Source organism: Bufo gargarizans, unplaced genomic scaffold, assembly GCF_014858855.1.
Source record: "Bufo gargarizans isolate SCDJY-AF-19 unplaced genomic scaffold, ASM1485885v1 original_scaffold_1385_pilon, whole genome shotgun sequence".
Lineage (NCBI taxonomy): Eukaryota > Metazoa > Chordata > Amphibia > Anura > Bufonidae > Bufo > Bufo gargarizans.
Window position 1 is genome coordinate 183,824 of NW_025334332.1, and position 21,897 is coordinate 205,720.

General features: G+C 38.6%; 1 protein-coding gene across 11 annotated transcripts in view; it reads right to left on the reverse strand.

The window, feature by feature from the left end:
* Positions 1 to 684: 684 nt before the first annotated feature.
* LOC122923235 (myocyte-specific enhancer factor 2C) overlaps positions 685 to 21,897 on the reverse strand; it is a 260,571-nt gene continuing 239,358 nt past the window's right edge. For 6 of the 11 annotated variants that reach the window (XM_044274011.1, XM_044274006.1, XM_044274008.1 and 3 more), the window contains 5 exons: positions 15,147 to 15,319; positions 14,113 to 14,136; positions 13,295 to 13,424; positions 12,247 to 12,379; positions 685 to 3,945 (listed from right to left, as the gene is read on the reverse strand). In XM_044274011.1, the coding sequence (XP_044129946.1) occupies positions 3,624 to 3,945; positions 12,247 to 12,379; positions 13,295 to 13,424; positions 14,113 to 14,136; positions 15,147 to 15,319 (782 nt within the window). In that variant the 3' untranslated portion in view covers positions 685 to 3,623. The remainder of the gene's footprint in view (positions 3,946 to 12,246; positions 12,380 to 13,294; positions 13,425 to 14,112; positions 14,137 to 15,146; positions 15,320 to 21,897) is intronic. The other 5 variants (XM_044274013.1, XM_044274010.1, XM_044274012.1 and 2 more) reach the window with 3 other exon arrangements.

A 21,897-nucleotide genomic window follows, 5' to 3' on the forward strand; every position in this document is an offset into this window, starting at 1 on the left:
AGTAAAGAAAAAAACATAAAGAATACATATAATTTAAGTTCCTGAAAGAAACATATGGTAACAACAACAGACATCAGTATTGTTATAACTATGTTTAGGGATGAGCAAATTTCAGATTTTGAAATTTGTTCACATTTCGTTTGGTGGTAAAAGGTGAATTGTGTTATGGATTCCGTTACCACGGGCCATAACGCAATTCTATGATGGAATGCTTAACGGAATGCCTTTAGACGCATTCCGTTATTCATTCAGTCATAATAGAAGTCTATGGGCTGCAAAAAGGATCCGACCCATTCCCGTTTATGCAGGAGAGGACTCCCCAGCATAACTGGAACGGACGGATCCGTTTTGCAGCCCATAGACTTTAATTATGATGGAATGAATAATGGAATGCCTCTAAAGGCATTCCGCTATGCATTCCGTCATAGAATTGCGTTATGGTCTGTGGTAATGAAATCCATAATGCAATTCACCTTTTACCACCAAACTAAGTGTGAACAAATTTCTAAATATGAAATTCGCTCATCTCTAACTATGTTAATGGAGGGGTAAATGGCAAACACAGACACATACAGGTATTAAAACATGACATCTTTCGTAACGGTTATGGTTTATCCCCCCTGATTATAACTTGCAGTATATTAAATGAGATTATGATTTTTTCATTTTGATTCTGTTCTGAGATGTCTGCCTAAGAAATTGGGGAAGGTGTGTGTGTGGGGGGGAGGGGGGGTGATTATTAAAAAAATAAATCTGAAGATTTGGATTTGATGTGTAAATGATCGAATAACTGTTAATGATAAAATAAATGCCACTCTAGTCATATCAAGCGTAAAAAGGACCTCTTACCTCTCCTGACAGGTCTAGTTTACTAACTACTTGCATTCTCCATGTAATGACAATTCTGTAGCATCTTTTCATATCACTCTATGTTGTGCCATTCCTCAATAATTCCTGCTAGAAGGTTATAAAGTGATTAATAGAGCCTGCAATAAAGGTCCGCCTGGGTCCTAACAGTTTGGGTTGTGTCCAGTCACAGTCTGACACTGGAAGCATTGATTAGACAGACTGTGCAGGGACACACCTCCAACTGGTGACACCCTAAAGGACCTTCACTACAGACTGCTGGAAATGTATTCATAAACTTCTACTGGGAATAATGCAGGAATGGTGCAACATGGAGTCATCCTAAAGGGGGCTCCATATTGATATTTCTTGAGGAATGCGCGTAGATATTAATGCAGACATGTCAGGAGAGGTGAGAGCTCCTAAGAAGAATGCTGCCTAACTTTCTGGTATAATTACATAGGATGAGTTAAATGTTAATACCCCTATGAGGCACTGCCTCAAAAACATCTTAAATACAAAGGGATAGCAATAACAGCAAAAAATAGCATTGCCAAACTAACGCTTGGCAAGGTACAGTTCAGTTACAAAATTATACTTTACAGAAAGTGACTGAATCACAAAATTGTGCTTTTATCTAATAAATTAGATCACCATTCTTCCTTTCTACCACCAATAAGCAACCTTACTCATTCCAGCTGCTGAACTACTGCGTCCAACATGGCACCGACTGGCAGGACTTGCTAGAACAAACAGCTGAAGTCGGGCGGGCTACCTGAACCTTCTGCACAACCTATGGGCTCATTGCAGTTGTGGAAGTCGAGAGCTGAGCTTTCACCCATCTTAGGGTAGGTTCACATGAAGATGTCTTGAAGGAGATTTTGGGGCAGATTTTGCCGAAAGTTTCTCCGCCAAAGCCAGGAGTTGATTTGAAAGGAAGCGGAAGTAGAAAGGAAGGACTTCTTCTCCTTCCTGTTGGATCCACTTCTGGCTTTGGCTGAAAAACCTACAGGAAAATCTGCTTCAACACCTCCTCCCCAAAAAACTCCATGAGAACCTACTCTTACTGTGATTCTGTTCTGAAGCTCCAGTAGTATCTTATCTACTATACTAAGCTAAAATTGCACTTACATTCTAAGTTCTGCTGGTTGCGCGACTAAAAGTATTTTGAACTGTCATTGATATGACAAACTTCCTTGACTACAATGTGCTGCTGTATGCATTGCTGAGTAAGCTTCTAGGTAAACTTTATATATGGCTATTTCACTTTTACTTTCCCCTAGAAAGAATCCTTCAAAAAGGCAAATTACTGCTAACAATATTCGTAAACTCGGTTGGTTATACTTGCATATTCTGGACACGTCAAAATGGAAAGAGAGTTAATCATATGCAATACAGGTTCATAGCTACAGGGTGAAATGGCTCTAGGTTCGGATTCCATTTGTGCAATAAAATCTAATGTCATAAGAAAAGTGTAGACCTAAAGGTACTATGCCCTACATGTACTGGTTTATGTACAATGGATGTCAGTTCACCCAGGTGGATACAAACACAGGGTTAATTGCAAATATTTGAACCATGGCGGATATTCCTTTGATATCGCTGAATTTGGACCTGCACGTTAATGCAGTGTTACAATACAGCTACCCACATACAGTAAGCAGCAGCTCACATATTGTTCCCTCCCCACTATTAAGATAACAAAAAAATGCTAGTTTAAAGTTTATTAGAATGCTGTATACAAGCATGTTAATTTCACAGATTTTTTTTTTTTTTAAAGATTCGTAATATTATCTCATATAATTAGAAATACACATTTCAAAAACAAAAACGTCTACAAAGAGAAAACAGTTATTTCGATTAGCAAAAGCGTGAAATTCTTCATGGACCGAGGGGGACAATATTATTTTTTTTTACTTTTATTTTTTACAAAAAAAAAAAGAAAAAAAAATCATTTCTTTATTTAAGGACTGTTAAATATTAGCGAAGCTATCAAGGAAAAAGAAAAAAAAACACATTTTGGCTTAAATTACCTACAAAAAGCCACAAATGTTTTGCAAACTTCATTTAACCTTTTTTTTTATATGAAAATAAGCAAAATGTAATGTACATAATTTATATTTCTATATATTAAGTGATGTATACCCAGAAATGAACAACTAAAGATGTAAACCATCAAAAACACCATCTAGTATGACCCAAAATTTATTCAAATAAGTGCCATATTTTGTTCAAATTATTTTTTTTTTAACCTGCTGGTGTGTTTGATTAGTTTACATTGAGTCGGTGGCCCAGCCTTTTAACAGTTATCCACAGCCACCCGACGCTGGGACGGTCAGAACCTGTACATGTCACCATATGTTGCATAACAGCTGCTTTCTCTCATGGAAAAAACATTTGCCAATTTTGGCAAAAAGTTTCCTTTATTTTTGTCTATTTACATGTAAATAACGTTGAACCTGCAACATAACACTATCTATTGTAACATACATTTTGCAAAGGGAGCACAACAGTGAAAAAGAGGTTAGCTTCAAAATCTATTTTGTACAAGTTTTCTGTTGATAGCTTAAGTGCTAAGCTTGTTCGTTCAGCAGTTCTCCTTAACCCTATCTTGGATCACTGAGGCATTTAAAAGTACTTTTACAAAACAGAGTACCTGACTTTATTTTTCCCCCACACACTGCACATAAATGTATATCGACCCTCCCTCCCTGCCCACTTCCCATTAAGGTATAGCACACACACTGCAAAAAAAATTATAATATATAATAAATGTATCATGTTGCCCATCCTTCAGAGAGCCGCATGCGCTTGACTGACGGGCTTTCTCTTTCGTCCTGCGAAGGTCTGGTGAGTCCAATGGGGGAGTGGAAATCATTCCGGTGGTCTTCTCGGTCACTTCCATCATACGAACTGCTGCAGCTGCTCAGGCTGTCAACAGGAGACCTCCCCGCCTCGTGGCGCGTGTGATGTGGGTATCCCGAGGGTGTGGTGGTACGGTCTCTAGGAGGAGAAACAGGTTCTGACTTGATGTGGAGGCTTTGAGTAGAAGGCAGGGAGAGATTTGTATTCTGAGATAAGTGAGTGCTAGTGCAAGCTCTGTAGGAGGAAAGGAAACGCAGTTACAGAATGAGGAGGCTTAAACCGCCTCTAAACTCACTAACGCTCACAAAATAGGGCAATTTAAGCAGTTGGACCAAAATTCCTTTATTATCCGCAACTAGTTATCTTTATGGTTAGTCCTGATAAGATGGCATTACTTCTCGGCAGAGTTGCTAAAACAGTACCAACTACCAACTGCATACAGTGCCAGCTATGGTAACAGCGCATGCACTGAGGTTTTTATTGTTTGACTTGCTGTTTTCCTATTTTTAATACAAGGAAAAAAAGTTTAAAAAGGGCGTTACATGGTAACGACTTCGTTATAAGTAAGGTTGGATAAGGGCTCATTTACACGACTGAATAATCTATGTATAAGGGCTCATTTACACGACTGAATAATTGTGTCCGCATCCGTTCCACAATTTTGCGGAAGGGGTGCAGACCCATTCATTTCATTTTCATTTCGTTCCACGGCCCCGCCAAAAAGATAGAACATGTCCAGAATTGCGAACAAGAAAAGGCATTTCTATCATAGTGCCAGCCAGGTCGCAAATTGCAGAATGCACACAGACCGGTATCCATGTTTTGCGGACCGGCAAATTGCAAACCGCAAAACACTACGGCCGTGTGAATGTACCCTAATACCTCTGTCTTATTATTTGTCAGAGGGGCCCCCTATTGCTCGGCAGAGTTTTGACTAATAAGCCACCAGCATGCTGACATAGTGCTCGTAAATACCATTCTGGAATTCTGGATATTGCTTGTTTTCCTAAGAAGTAATAAAACCTCTGCGTGCTGCTCACCAATCATCATCTGGATGCTGCTGCCGTGCAGACCAGTCATGGTTAGCACACTTATTCTGTTCTGATTGCTGGATACAGCTATTTCTACCCTTACATGCGGATCCACCGCCAGAACAGGGCCTCATTAAAACCGGCATCTAAAATGCTGGTCTTATTAAATATGCCCTATAGTTGTTCAAATCTAAAAATGCAACATAATATGATATAACAAGACAATTGGTGTCGAGCGAAAAGAAGCCCACAAAGTGGACTTCGATCTGAATTTCAGGGAAAATTTGATTCACAGTGAAGCAGAATTTCCTTGTGCTTTGTGGTAGCAAATCAATTTTCCCTGAAACAGTGTAAAAAAATAAAAATAAATCATACATACCTCATCCTTTTGCTCCCAACAGGCCGGCCGCCGCCATCTTGCTTGAAGATCTTGCACAAAATCCCATGTGCGGTGACGTACGACATCACCACGCTGGCCGACGTGATGAAATCATCATGGGCCATGCGAGATTTCCTGCAAGATCTTCAATTAAGATGGCAGCGGACGGCTCGTCGCCAGCAAATGGATGAGATAAGTATGATTGAATTTATTTATTTTTTCAATTTTACATTATAATATTTCTACCTGATGCCGTGATCATGTATGAACGCGGCATCTGAGGGGTACAATGACGGTCAGCGACGCAATCGCCTCTCCCTGTCATTGCACCCACTACTTACAAAGAAATGTGCTTTGTGACAAAGTAATTTGTCACAAAGCAAAATTTTTTGTAAAAGTCGGCGAAGCAGCTGAATGGAATTTTTGAATACTTCGCTCATCTCTGACAATCTGAAAGTCTGAGCGCCATTAATGCCATCATTACCAGTTGGAAGCTATATTTTTGGTCAGCTGCTTAAAATGTTGGGATATGGTTAAAATTCATCTAATTTCGGGATAGAAAGCGTGGGCGTTGTTCTAAGTAAGACCAAGCAGCTCAAACGCTTTCTATAGGAGTGTGGATGAATAAGGTAGGTGGATGGTATCTTTAGATGCACTCGATCACTGGATTTAGGCTGGGTTCACACGGGCGTGTCCGGATTAGGTCCGGATGCGTCCCGGTGTATTGCGGCAAACCCGCGCGATTAGGTACGCAATTGCAGTCAGTTTTGACTGCGATTGCGTTCCGATGTTCAGTTTTTATCACGCGGGTGCAATGTGTTTTGCACTCGCGTGATAAAAACCGACTGTGGTACCCAGACCCGAACTTCTTCACAGAAGTTCAGGTTTGGGTTAGTTGTAGTGTAGATTGTATTATTTTCCCTTATAACATGGTTATAAGGGAAAATAATAGCATTCTGAATACAGAATGCTTAGTACAAGGTCAATTGAGGGTTAAAAAAAAATAAAAGAAATTAACTCACCTTGTCCTCTTCATCGCGCAGTTCCCGGTCTCTTCTGATGAGCTGTCGGCTAAAGGACCTTTGGTGACGTCAGATCACATGCTCCAATCACATGGTACATCACCGTGGTGATGTACCATGTGATTGGAGCATGTGATCTGCTGACGTCACCAAAGGTCCTTTAGCCGACAGCTCATCAGAAGAGACCGGGAACTGCGCGATGAAGAGGACAAGGTGAGTTAATTTCTTTTATTTTTTTTTAACCCTCAATTGACCTTGTACTAAGCATTCTGTATTCAGAATGCTATTATTTTCCCTTATAACCATGTTATAAGGGAAAATAATACAGTGAATAGACTGTCACCTAGCAACCATGAGTGAAAATCGCACCGCATCCGCACTTGCTTGCGGATGCTTGCGATTTTCACTCAGCCCCATTCATTTCTATGGGGCCTGTCCTGCGTTACAAACGCAGAATATAGAGCATGCTGCGATTTTAAAGCATTGCAGAAGTGATGCGTGAAAAAAATCGCTCATGTGCACAGCCCCATAGAAATGAATGGGTCAGGATTCAGTGCGGGTGCAATACGTTCACCTACCGCATTGCACCCGCGCGGAAATCTCGCCCGTGTGAACTCAGCCTTAAGGTTCCCTTCACATTTAGATTTCTCACCTCCTGGATGTTAAATTAGAGGACTGAACATAGTGAGGTACCGCAAGAATTCATTAAACAATTGGTTTTATTATACTCACATACATAAAAAGTCTGATGCATATAAAAGTATAAAATGATGCTCAGAATCGCATGCCCGACCCGGGTTTCGCCTTCGCTTGCTTCGTCAGGGAGCAGCCCCTGACGAAGCAAGCGAAGGCGAAACTTGGGTCGGGCATGCGATTCTGAGCATCATTTTATACTATCTATGTGAGTATAATAAAACCAATTGTTTAATGAATTCTTGCGGTACCTCACTATGTTCAGTCCTATTAATTTAACATCCAGGAGGTGAGAAATCTGAATGTGAAGGGAACCTTAAATCCAGTGATCGAGTGCATCTAAAGATACCATCCCCCTACCCTATTCTTCCACGCTCCTATAGAAAGCGTTTTAGCTGTGCTGTCTTTTTTTGTACAAAGGACTGAGTGTGAATTGGAACCTACTTCACTACAGACCTGCTGCGCTCCAAGGGACTTTGTGGTTTGGGACAAATTGTATATACAAATTTTGTATAATTGTGTTAGGAACTTTTATTGTCCTTAATAAGGCTATGTTCATCTGCGCTAAAGGTAATCTAACAGCCTGTTCCAGCAGAGAAGAAGACTACCTGAGATACCATATTCAGTATAGCCAGATACCGACACAGCCCCATTACAGGAAAGCTGTTGGATCTCCATTAGATTCCATTATACTCAATGGCGATCAGGCAGTGCATAGCGGAGTCGGCGGTAACAGGTTATGTCGGATATGATCACTAAAGCAGTCTGTTTTTCTGCCAGAGAAGACTACTGGATTCACTTTAGTACAGATGTGAATCTACCCAAGTACAGAGCAAGCCAACTAAACCTTTAAAGGGGCACTACGATAAAAAAATAATATTCCTCAGATATTAACTGCCTGTATGTGAATATTCTATATCATTTTTATTTTTACAAAAAATAGGTGGATTGTTTTCTAGATATAATTTTTGAGGCCACTTCTGGTATTCTACTTCCTGTTCTCTGACTTCCTTCTCTGTTTGGACTTTTAGCACAGCAAACAGCCTGGCTTTCTCAGTCAGACTTTCACTGTGGCCAGAGAGGGAAGGAATGGATGACTGATAAGTACAGTGCTCTTCTGTGGGCATCTGTATCTAGGTCTATCAAGAGAACAATAGAGCTGTCACTGTAATCCTAATTCTATAAATCTACTATTATACCAGCAGATAACATCATCAATAAATAAGTAATCCCGACTGATGAACTCTTGTGTGGTGGGGCTATTTAGGGCACGTTACTAGTCTATAATACACTGGCGGCATATGATGTTTTATGTGCCTTAGGACTAATATAGAAAGTAAAGGGCCCCATTCCTGTGTGATACTGCACATTGTGGCTTATGTATTTACAGAGGCTTCTTTATCTCTTATTAGATTACGGAAACTGTGTGATAAATATGAGAATCAACAGGGGACATGTGAATGGATGTACATCTCCATTTCCATATACAGCAGTATATGTCTACGCATGGTCACGTATCCCTCTGTTTCTCCTCCTAGCATTAAAGCTCAAATACTGTCACTTGAGTCATTGTTGGAACTGAATTGTCAATATTAACCAATTGAATGCTTTCAGAGAATCCATATGGTTCCTAATACTGATATTACCATAGCTAGCCCTGACTGATGGAAATAGCTTGCTTATCACAAAGGCTTGTCTAAAAGTGCCACCTGCTGGTACATCGTGCAGCATGCACCGTGAAATATTTTGCATGAGTATTTATTTAGGGTGGAAATCTATAGCAGAATTTCATTTTATGTACACAATATGTGTTTAATTGAGTGCACATATATGTTCATATACTGTATCAGTACTATATGTTTGTGAATATGCACATATGTATAAATATACCAGTAGAATATGTGTATGTGCGTATGTATGCATGTGAAGGCCACGTTCACATCTCTGGTGAATGTTTCCAGCAGGCTGTTTCAACAGAGAGCAGCCTGCTGTAGTTCACTGGCTCCAGCATTGCAGATTCTACGGATCAAAGCCAGATCCCTATTGACTATAGTGGGATCTGGTGGTGATGGAAAAATACAGCTGTATGCAGGCATCCCGGAGATGTACACATGGCCTAATATAGTAGAATATGTGTAGGTGTGAATGTAACATATTTTAGCAGATTCTGTATATGGGAGTGCACATATGTGCCTATACAACAATATAAAATGTGCGCTGATATGTATATATGTAACAGTAAAACATGTGTATATACATGGGCATATATGCACATATGTAACAGCAGAATATATACAATGTATATAGAAAGTCTTCAGACCCTTTAACTTTTATCACATTTTGTTATTTTTCTAAAATAAAATAAAAATCATGTTTTCTCCCATCAATGTGTGCTCAATACCCCATAATGAGGCAGTGAAATCAGAATTTTAGAAAATTTGGCAAATTTAATAAAAGAAAAAACTAACATTTTTGCATGGACATAAGTTTTCAGACCTTTTCCTATGACACTTGAAATTTAGCTGTGAAGGCACAAATCTGGACAAGGCTACCAAAAAATGTGAGCTGCACTGAAAGTTCTCAAGTGCACATAACTGTTAAATGGAAGACGTTTGACACTTCTAGGACTCTTCCTAGAGCTGGTTTACTTTACTCCAAACTAAATAATCAGGAGATAAGGGACTTGGTAAGAGAGGTGACTAAGAACACTATGGTCACGCTGGCTAAGCTCCAAAGATTCTGTGTGCAGATGGGAGAAACTTACAGAAGATCAACCATCACTGCAGCACTCCACCATTCCATCTGAGCTTAATGGCAGAGTGGTCAAAAAGAAGTCTCTCCTCAGTAAAAGACACATGAAAGCCCACCTAGAGTTTGTAAAAAAATTAAGCACATGAGGGACCCTCAGGCTGTGATGAAACTATCCCGACAGTGAAGCATGGTGGTGACAGCATCATGCTCTGGAGGTGTTTTTCAGCAGATGGAACAGGAAGACTGGTCAGGGTTGAGGGAAAGCTGAATGGAGCAAAGTACAGAGATAATCTTAATTAAAACCTGATCCAGAGTGCTGTGATCCTCAGACTAGACTGAAGGTTTACATTTCCAATGACAATGACCCTAAGCATTCAGCCAGGACAACACAGGAGTTGCTTAGGGACAACTCCAGAAATGTCCATGAATGGCCCAGACCCTGACTTGAACCCAATCGAACATTTATGGAGTCACCTGGAAATAGCTGTCCACCTATGGTACCCATCCAATAAAAGATTTTAGTTTTTTCCTTTTCAATAAATTATGAAAGATTTTGAATATTCTGTTTTCACTTTGTCATTATGGGGTACTGAATGCAGAATGATAGGGAAAACCTTTTTTTTTTTCTTTTTAGCAAAAGGCCGCACCATAACAAAATGTAAAAAAATGAAAGCGTCTGAAGACTTTCTAAATACATAGCATATGTGGTGTGCACATAACATATTGTAACAGATTATGGGGGTCATTTATTAAGTTAATTTATTAATAATAATTATTTATTAATAAAGCCCCTGCTCTGACGGTGGATAGCTGAAGTTATGACGTTCTCTACATAACTTTGGCGCATCCAACTCTGCTTCTAAATGTAAGAAATCTTCCCAGCTGTCTTATATTTTCTATGCCTAAAACAGGAGTAGGAAATGATGAATGAGATGGGCTTTCCCCGTCCCCACCCATGCCACGCCCACTTTCTTAGACCAGGCATGAGCGGGGAAAAGTTGCAGATTGCAGCGCAACTTATAAGCATTCGCTCTGCAATCTGCACCTATAATACACCTAATATAGGCTTATTTCAGGTTAATAAATGACACCCTATGTCTATACGAGTGCACATATATGCCTATATAAAAATCGAATGTGTATGTGTGTGCTCATATGTATGCACATACCAGTAGAATATGTGCATATGTGTCCACATAATTCTGTATGTTACAAGGTAGAATATGAGTACTATCTGTATAACAGCATGTGCATATGTGTGCATGTAATGTAGGAGTAGAGCATGTGTATATAAACAGTAGATATGTATGTGTGTGTATAATACAGTAGTATGTTTATTTGTGTGCACATATGTATGCATGTACCTTGCTTACATATGTCTATGTGTGTGCTGATACGTGCGCATGTACCAGTAATATATATATGGATGTGTGCACATATGTGTGCATGTAATAGCAGCATCTGATACATGATGTAATACTCGGTATGTCAGTAAATAGATGAAGTTAGCAGTAGTGTTAGGATGCTGTAGGCAATGCTTGGAGAAAAAAAATGTAAACATATGTGTTTTATTATATAGGGTATTCTAAAATCATTTTATATGGGTCATGCCTCTGCAATTAGCAGCAAGGAAAGGCCCATGAAAAATATATGGTTCAGGACGTTGGCATTTTGTGATAATAGCTCTAAGTAAGTAAGCTAATTACGGGAAGAAGTATAAATGCTTGCCAGAAAAATTACAAAGAGAGCGGCGAAAATGATATATATCATTATATGCTTGTCGTTCTACTGCAACATGCAATTGACAACCACTTTAAAAGCTATGTGCCGGTCTTCACAAAGAGTCGTCTAAAAATTGTATATCTGTCTATTATCTATCTATCTATCTATCTACCGTATTATTTGGACTATTAGATGCACCGGAATATACCGTAAGTCAAACTGCCACATTCCCCCCCACTTTTAGTCCGGTACGGTATCTATCGCCATCTTTGGTCTGTTTAAGAATGGACTGGAGATGTTAGGATTTTACCTGGCACACCCTTTGGCTCTTTTATGTTCATGGTGATACCTCTTCAGATGCCCGGCAGTGCCAGTGACCTGCAGCTGGCCGTGGCTTTTGCATTGTTAAGGGTATGACCTGGATATATGAAACCCTAAATGGACTTCAACATTAACATTACCAGGATTTGTCCTACTTTTCTCTAGACAGTTAATTTTTAATGGAGACGTTTTGTATTAACCTAGGTGATATGGGTGTAAAGCAGGTATATCGTATAATTGTTTGCCTTGGGCAGCTACTCTTCTTTTCTTGCCCACCAGATTTGACATGTCTTAACACAATGACGCCCCTAAACTTTCCACCTCATTTACCATTGCTCTGACCAGGAGGTAATCATATAAATCAGCAAAAAAAGCTGGCACATTGAATGAAGTGAGAAGAAGAAGGCTGTACATGACCAGATGGTAGGAGTTGTGTTAATGGTATGGTAAAGAACACTATAGTACAGTAAAGTATATTACCACTTAAAAGGCTTGGGTGGAGAGTTTCAGAGAGAGATCTGGCTCACTGGGGTAATGGCCATGATGCATATAACAGATAGAAGACAGTGCTGTTATATCTATACTTCTCACCAGCGTAGAGCCGACCATAGCTTACCCCAAATGGCTGAGAGTGGATGGAGACATGTTGTGTAGATGATGCTGCTGCCAGCCAGTGACTGAGCCAAGGTGGAGGGCACTGGTGTTAAAGCCAGAAAGAGATGACAAGTCTGCGCTGCTTAATGAATATTCTGGAACAAAACACACAGAGATGAAGTGTTTTATGCAAAAATGTAAAGTAAAATGATTGCATCGTAATATGAACCTTATAGGGGTGTTCCCATCTTAGATGCAGGTGCCACCTCTGGGACTTGCACCTATCTCCAGAATGAAGGTTTCCCCACTGTGACCGCCATGAGTCGAGTGGTGGCCAAGTAGATGCAGCTTTCTCCATTCACTTCTATGGAGGAGTCCTGACAACTGGTCTGGAGGTAGGTGCGAGTCCTCAAGGGCTGGAAACCACATGTATCAGATATTTATAGCATATGCTGTGGATATGCCATAGGTTACTACCATAGGAAAAACCCTTTCATTTTAAAATACTTTATTTTGGTAACTGGCAAGTTAACCCCCGCTATGAGCCGGAACAAGGAGCTGCATTGCCATCCCCTGCAGTGCCGGCTGTTTGATAAGTTGGTTTATATTTAAATGGGGTTACTCTTTGTGAGACAACCTTTTTAAAGGGGTTTTCTGAGATTTTGATACTGATGACCTACCCCGACACAACGGCTCCTGTAACTGTTGCGGCCTTCTCCGTGCTTGGTATCGCGCTCATCCACATTAAAATGAATTGGGCTGAGCGCAATGCCAAGCACAGCCACTATACAATGTATGGCGCTATGCTTGGTAAGCACGGAGAAGGCCGCAGCGCTCCCAGGAGTGTCGTTGACTTCACAAACATCTGATCCACGGGGGTCGGACTCCAACCGATCAGATACTGATCACCTATCCTGGGGATAAGTCATCAGTATCAAAATCTCAGAAGACCCCTTTAAAACTGCTATAATCTTGAAAAAAAACGAAACCCCTGGAATATTGACATCTTTGGTTATTGCACCGCAGTGTCATGTTACACCGCAGTGTAATGGATGTCCAGTGTTGCTTACCAGTGCCATATGTTGTCGATATAGCTGATGGGTATCCTCCCATTCCCTGTCCTGGCAAAGTCGGTGTCGCTACAGGAACCACTGGGGTAGCCAGTGACTGAGCTGATTGGGAGTTATTTATTCTTTGATTCTATTGAGAAAAAAAACATAGAAAAAAGAACATCAGAAATATTTGTAGCTTTCTAAAGTGCGATACATTTTTTTTGTAGCGAGGGAAAAAAAAAAACACTTCAACATGATACAAATTAATCATTTAGCATGTGACTCCCATGAACTCTCCCAACCCTATCATTTACAATCTTTCAAGAGACCAAGTGTTGCCATGGTAACCCATTACATCAGCTTCTCCTAGGCAATTGAACTTGCCACAAGTAAAGATTGCTTTATTGTGGGCTGAAAACAGACCATGCGGAAAATTGATGAAATATGCATACTGTACTATCATTGTTTCTTTATCATTCAAATGCAGAAATGTCATTAAAATGACTAGCAGCCAGGCTTAGACACAAGTCACCTTGGAATTTGCTGTTTGCGGCAGTTAATATAGCGGCCAGCAGATGGCAGTAAAGCTCCTATGTTTTCTAATAGAGAATTTCATATGATTTCTACTGAAGCATCCATTTAAATTCCAATATTAAATGTGCATAGGTCAGAAGATGGGGCTTCTGTCATATGATTTTGGATTTTTTTTAATTTTTGTTTTATAATGATGAAGTCCGATTTGTTACATACAAAAGTTTTTTCCTTTTTCTATAGTGTAATGTGTTACAGCACAGCATTTTCACATTACAGCCTTACAAAAAGCTCAAGCCACTTACCAAAAGCAGATCGACATCCTCAGACTGAGAGCGAGGAAAAGGAGTATTAATTAACAATTAGTAGTCGTCCATTATTAATAAAGATTGATAACAGATAACACTTCATGCAGCAGTAGAACTCCCAGCATGTATCTGGCACACTTCATGTATTCATTTTAAGGGGCTTTCATTAATGTGCACATATTTGTGGTATCCCCCCATCCCGTTCCTTCCTGGTAGCACCTGGACACTGGGGTCATTTATTAACCCCAACAGGGATTTCATTCTTAAAGGGACAAGAAAACAATCAAGTATTGACATATTGTTTTGGTAGCAAAATAATAATTTTTGGTAATTGGTAGAATATTATATCACAAATTAGTTTCTAGCAACATATGTCTATCTATGTATCTATCTACCTATCTATGGAATATTTATTCATCTATCTATGGAATATCAGTCTATCTATTATCTATCTATCTATCTATTATCTATCTATCTATCTATCTATCTATCTATCTATTATCTACAGTATATACCTATTATCTATCTATCTCTCACAACTATCTATTTATTATCTATGTACTATCTATCTATATATTATCTATGTACTATCTATCTATTATCTAGCTATCTATTATCTACAGTATATACCTATTATCTATCTATCTATCTATTTATTATCTATGTACTATCTATCTATCTATCTATCTATATATTATCTACAGTATATACCTATTATCTATCTATAAAAGTTTTGGGTTTAAAAAAATAGGTCAATTATCATATTAGTAAATGATATGTGCAGAGGAAGCAATGATATTGCATTATAGTTATTACTGGTGTACACAGAGAATGAAGCCTGAATGTAGGACATAAGATCTCACACATACAGTACATCCGGATAATTTCTATTCATTCATAGGTAGCACATACGCCAAACTATAAAACGGCAACAATGTCAAAAACCTAGAGAAGCCCCATAACAAAACATACCAAAATATGAATACATATGGGTTCACAAGGTAAACCCCAGAAGTATAATAATGTATTACCACGGAGGGCATTGTATTCTTGCTGCCAGGTGGAATAAGAACTCGGAGGTCGGGTTTACGATTGTTCATCCCCAGGTTCATTGGTGGTGGCGATTTCGTTTGCATATTTTTATTTAAGTTACCAGGTGAGACCAGCAGACCTGGCGAGTTACGATGATTGCCATACCCATTACCTGTACAAAGAAAAAAAAAAAAATAGGTAGAATACATGTTACTATTAACTATATTGTATATGCAACTAGAAGACAGTATAGGGCAGGAATCGGCAACCTCCGGCACTCCGGCTGTTCTGAAACTACAACTCCCATAATGCCCAATTCGCTTCTGTGGGAGTTAGAACAACAGCCAAGCATGTTGTATGCTGGGAGTTGTAGTTTTACAGCAGCTGGAGGGCCGAAGGTTTCTGATCCCTGGTATATTCATTCAGTAGAAAAAAGTAACTTCTCTTTACAACCAAGTAGATTAATACTAAGGAGAAAGCATCTGAAGGTGCCCTACAACAGGCATATCACAGATCCTACAGGGCATCACTGGTTGCACTGTAGAAATGTTCTTATATATAGAGTGGAGCTATTCTGGAGGCACTTCTGGTCTGTAGTGTACATAGACCCCACACACTGCATGCTAAGGGGCCAGCACTAGTGCGATGAAGTGCTGGTTTATGGGTTCAGATCCGACCAAAGGTTAACATCTACATGGAGTTGTACGTTTCCTATGTGTTTGTGTAGGTTTCCTCTGGGTACTCCAGTTTCCTCCCACACCCTAAAAACATACAAATAGGCTAATTTGGAATTTAGATTGTGAGCAGCAGTGGGGGCAGGGACTGATAGGAGTGATGACAGTCTCTGTATGGCGCTACGTGCATGACTAAATTAATGCTGGGGTATTAATGTCCAGATTTAGCTTTTCATTGTATTGTAGGTATTGAGTAAGAATACTCATAGAAATGAAATTTCACTGCGGTTAAATACCTATGATGAGATCCTCCTTGTTCGAGCCTAAAACCCCCACAGAGATATACCCAGTGATATAAAATGCAGAGAATAACCAATCTGGCTCAGTAAAATATATTCCCGACTCCATACATAAAGGTACACTTTCTTCCCCATTAAATACAATGATTTTCTGCTGTTTGCCTTTGGCTATGGGCAGAAATAGATGGAGTGTTTTCTGTGTAGATAAAAAGAACGGAGGTGCTAAAATATTTTCACATGCCTCATTATTTCCAGACATTTTCATTTCTGCAAACCTCCTAATTTCTAGAACAAACCTCCACTCGTCTCTTCTTTCTTATAACCCTACAGTGCAAAATCAACACTTGATGAGAGATTGCTTCCTATTAGTTACCAGCTCCGCATCTCTTTGATATGTCGACTTATTGAAACATATGTCTCGCTAATTGCATTTGCATGCTTGTGTTTGCTTTTACTTATTTTGAGCCAGGATGTCAATGATTTTGCTATTTCAGACAATCAGGCTTTTTGGAAAGCAAGGAAATGAATTTGGAAGGGGCAATTTTTTGTCCACAGGTGGTTTGTATGTGTAATGGTCATTTTCTATTTTTCAGAAATGACTACCAGTTGTGTGGAGTTAGCTTTCTGCCAATGATAATATCCACATTTTGTATCTGCTCTTTTTGGTCAGGAAGGGCACAGTAAATGCTCGCCAGTTTTCTTTTTTTTTTTTTCCAAGTTCATCTTTGGAGACCTATATTTAAGCATTATGGTTTCCAGCCCCCAAATGAATATCTTTTAAGGATTGTGTGACATGAATAATGTCAAATTCTTAGTTTTGTCCATTGACATGGGAGCCCATCCTTTGAAAATCAGGGATAAGTAGTGGCATGTGGTTACAGAAAGAATATGGTCTTCAGGCTCTTCCTCAGAGCGCAAAAGTGTGGTCTGCTATAGAACATGTGTAGAAGCTGAAGAGGTTTTCTTTGACTCTGTGAGATACAGAGTAATATATATATATATTTTAATGATGGTAAAGCAGTGAGGGCTACATGGGACTTTGTTATCCAAGAGCCCACATATACCTGGAGCCAGCCCGGCTAATGGACGTTTCAGCATCCAATTTCACAATTATTACTTTTAGGATCAGCACTCAAAAATGAGTGTTGGATCCTTTTTCTTTGACATGTGGACACTATAGGTACTGAGTAGTATGACAGGTGCTAAATGTAAGAATATTGATGTTAGTTGCAAGAGTTTTAAGAATATGACCCCAGTCTTAATATAAGACCCTTGGATGGAGGGCAAACAGAAGATTGAGGTCAATTAATATCCAATATAAATCTTCTATTCGGGAGAACGAAGATTTGTGGTTTATTATAAAGAAATGAAGCATTGGCCTCTAATAATGTTTATTAGAAAAAACCCAAGCTTCAGTGATACAACCTGGAGATACACAGTAAGGAAAAGTGGTAGCTGGGCTATCCTACACGGGGGCAAAGATTTAGTTTGTGACCACCGATGACTTGGTCAAGGCAGATTGGTTTGTTGCCGCCCTCTTGACACACAGCACCTGAGGAACACCCCCTACCCCCCCCAAACTACACCCTTGCATTGAGGGTTAAGGTTAACATTACATATATGCTCATTGTATTATAGAATACAAATGATATTCAAAATCTATTACAAATGTTCAAATATTCTGACTTTAATGATGAAGTTTATCGCGTTTTTTTTTGTCTTTTGATATTCTGTCATGCATTATCCTCAGAACTTCCTTTGCTCTCTAAGACTGATGAAGTGATTTTGACAACCAGTTAACACTTTTCATCATTTTACTTTATCATTAAAAGGATAAAAAAGAATATGGTCGGAACTCGCTTTAATGTCAGGTTATAAAAGGAGTATATTGTCAGCAGCAACAAAGGGTTAAAAGGATACTTCATTTGAATTTGAAAGGTAAAAAAAAAAAAAAAACGGAAACATGAAGAAAAAACTAAAATGTATGGTTTAAACCTGCTCTAAACCTATACTTTACAATTACATTCCGTCTGGAAAATGATCAAATTAAATAGGGCTCTATGTGCTGTGTCACATTCCACTACCCACTTGAAAGTACAAAAATTATATGTCATAAATGAATGGATTTCCTGACTATACAGTATGCGAAAATGGAAAACAGATGGATTGCAGAGTGAGTGCATTATACTTTTGGCTATGTTTTGAATGAAATTGATAGTTATACGCACAAGAGAAACATTATGAGCATACATTTAGTAAACCAAGACCAAAATTACAGCAATATTAAACATTTTCTGAAACACAATGAAGCCTGTGATAGTATTATATTACGAGAAGGCTGAAGAGGCTTGGAATTATTAGCCCTTTCACACATTCACATCTACTTTATTATTACATTGGCTCCAAACGCCTTCAATAAATTGCAATCATTTCTCTGAAATGATGACATATTTATATGACTGTTAGAACAGAAATTATACATAGATGTGTTAATTCTTTAAATTGTATAAACGACTCTATGAATAGCTATGTCTAAAGTAATGTTTTCTACCTATAAATCACAGGATGTTTTTATAGCTACATTTGATAGTAGGATCACTTTACTCTGACTGCAACATATAGTAAGTGCTTGAAAGAAACCCAGTCAATGAAATTATTAGGACAGCACTAGCAACACTAGCCATGTAAGGAAAGATTTACAATTCTCTTTTATCCATTCCTTGTCTTCTATGACAAATCTTCTTGTGTTAATCAGATCTTTAAGTGACTCTCTATCTTTTCTTTTCTAATATATGTTCTTTTTAGTTAGATCTTTGTTTTTCTGATACAAAGCTCTAATTCCCCTGCATAGATATAAAAAAAAAAAATAACATGCAGGTTATTTGTGTCAACACTAGAGGGAGCTTAGGAGCATACTGCATACTGTCATGCAAGAAACTCAATAAAAGTATCCAGTATGTGGATACTCACAGTAGAGGACAGTTCTCCTTAAAAGGGTCTGCCAAGATTTATGGTGCCTAATTTCTGAATATATCTTTCTTGCATTCAAAATATATCTTTCATGCATTCAAAACTCATTTTCTTCTGATACAGAGCTACAGATTCTTTACATACACATGAAGGTAAAGGGTTGTCCAAAAGTTAAACTTCCTCTTATCCACAGGATAGAGGATAGGTGTCTGATCAGTGGGGGCAGGACCACTGGGACACATATTGATCAAGAGAATAGGTGTGTCCTCCATATCAATAGAGTGGTAGTCAAACATGCACACTCTCTATCAGCTCCTCTTGAGCCGTCCCATAAACATGTATGCAGAAATGTCATTGATATAAGAGGACACAGGGCTCCTGGACACAGGACAGTCTATTCATACAAGAGGATGTAGGACCCTTGGATACAAGGCACAGGATCCCCATTCTCATTATCAGTGGAGATCCCAGTGGTCAGACATCAGAACCTCACCAGTTATTTTTCTCCAATTCTGAGTGAGGATAGGGGGAAAGTTCTAATCTTGTCACAAGTATAGCACAGACTGGCAAAACAAGAAATTCTTTAATATTCAACTATTCTAAAATGCTAAATTTTGGAAATGGAGACATTTAACTGCTTGAAAGGTAGAAACAAAGAAACTCGTACTCTGTAGTGAGCTTAGCATGAAATGTACTGAACTTAGTAAAAATGTCTACTAAGATTGGAGCCACATTTTATGAGCGTTCTAAGTTAGTCTAGGTTCATTAAAATCTGATGGATATACGATATTGTAGAACTGTTACCGTCCATAAATTAATTCTGAGTTCCCAGTTCTGATACATAGACATACAGTATACGCTAAATATTTGAAATTACGAAAATAAGGATTGTTTAAGGAAAGCCAGGACACATTGACGCCCTAAATATGCTGGAGTAACCCAGGCTGATAATGTTAATTATGCCAGTAAAGCTAAAATAGTTGTCCTTGGCGTTTATCCTCTTTGATGAGAGATATAAACAAATAAGAAAAAGAAAAAGATTTTTCCTCTTAACAAAATATAATCTGTCCTTGAATATTAAAGAACAATATTAAATAAACAACCTGAAAATAAAGTGGAAGGAAAGAAAAACACAACAAGAATGATACATAGCCAAATATATACATTTCTGATGAAGGGACACACACAGAGATGCACGTAAAATACATCTGATTTTAAAATGATCTAAAAAGACTAAAATTCATCAAAGCTTCCTGACTTGATTTGGGCAGAGTTTGGCATAATTTCTATCATGAGATGCGCCTAGAGCTATTTATAAACTGTTCTTAACAAATATGAAATGTGTCTCGTGATTAGGTTCTAAAAAAAAGTCTGTGTACCTAAGAATAGGTCCCCACATATGTCCTAGCTGTCAGTGGATGATGACCTCTTCTTTGAAGGTTGCTGTGTTGTCAACCCAACGAGCAATGAAAAATGAGGTCATTAAGGGTCTATCCATGTAAAGGGTTTGCCCTATACTGTTTTATATAGTCGTCATGTAAAAGCCCCCTAATGACCTAACCTAATGACCAACATTAAGCACTTGCCCCTTATTCCGTGTATAGATGTAATAAACAAAATGTATATGTTGAATGTTGAAATCTGGCCTACAAGTGTCTATGTGATTTGTTGAATGAATCAGGCATGGAACAAGAATTGAGATTGTCAGTACACTCTAAGAGAAGTGGGATATCAGTGGACAACACATTTGTGTCCAATATTCCAAGCAACAAAAGTGGCTTCCTTTATGAGAAATATATTGGTTTTATATAAATTATGAGCTTAGTATGAGCATTGATAGGTTGGGCAATGAAGGACCTATCTATGATCCACAGTATCTCTGTTTCTATGTTCTGCTCATAAAATTTGATCCCTTTTTTGGTGAAAAAATAAAGACACCCATATCTAGGGTAGGCATTGTTGAAGCAAAGCAAGCATATTATTCTCCAAAAGTATCCAAATTGTTAAAGTGATATACTGTATTTCATTTTCTAGATGGAGTATATTCCCCCACTTGGGACCCTCCTCTTTGAGCTGCTCTATATGTGTAACTCCCATTTGTAGGACGCAAACCTATTCACCTGAATGGCTGGCATGTAATACTGCATGGTTGGGGTGGTCATGGCTTCCCCTGGAAAAATCCAGAGCTTGGCAAGAGTGCAGGGAGTTGGACTTGCTAGGAGCCACACTTAGAAAATAATTGTTTCTGATGAAGCATGTAAAGAAGTATACATAAATCACATATAGGGCCATGATATATGCTCATTCGAATCATGACTTACATAAAGTGAAGGTGTGGCTATTGCGTCTGTAGAGGAAAATGAATGCTCAATGCTGATGTAAATATGCTTTAATTTTACAGTAAGCTTCTAATTTACTATGACAGTAAAAATGAAAAAAATTTACTTTGAATTGCTATGAATAAAAATGAGATCCACTGTTGTTGATTGCACAGCCCTTGAAGTGCATCACTTAAAGAGTTCATGAATTTCATGTGATACAAAAGACCTTTAAAATACAGACTGCCTTTTCTTTGGGGGAAACTAGAGACATCAGAATTTCAATGAAAACGAACTGAACTTAGTTGAATTATCATCACATGTCACCGAGCTGCATTTCTAAATACTTTAACATACCAACATCTTCTTGCATAAGATAACACTCATCAATGTGATAACACGAAAGACAGCCTCTTATGTCCTAATTTTCATTGTATGTATTCAAGACACCATCGTTCCTGGCACAATCAAACTGGTTTACATGTAATT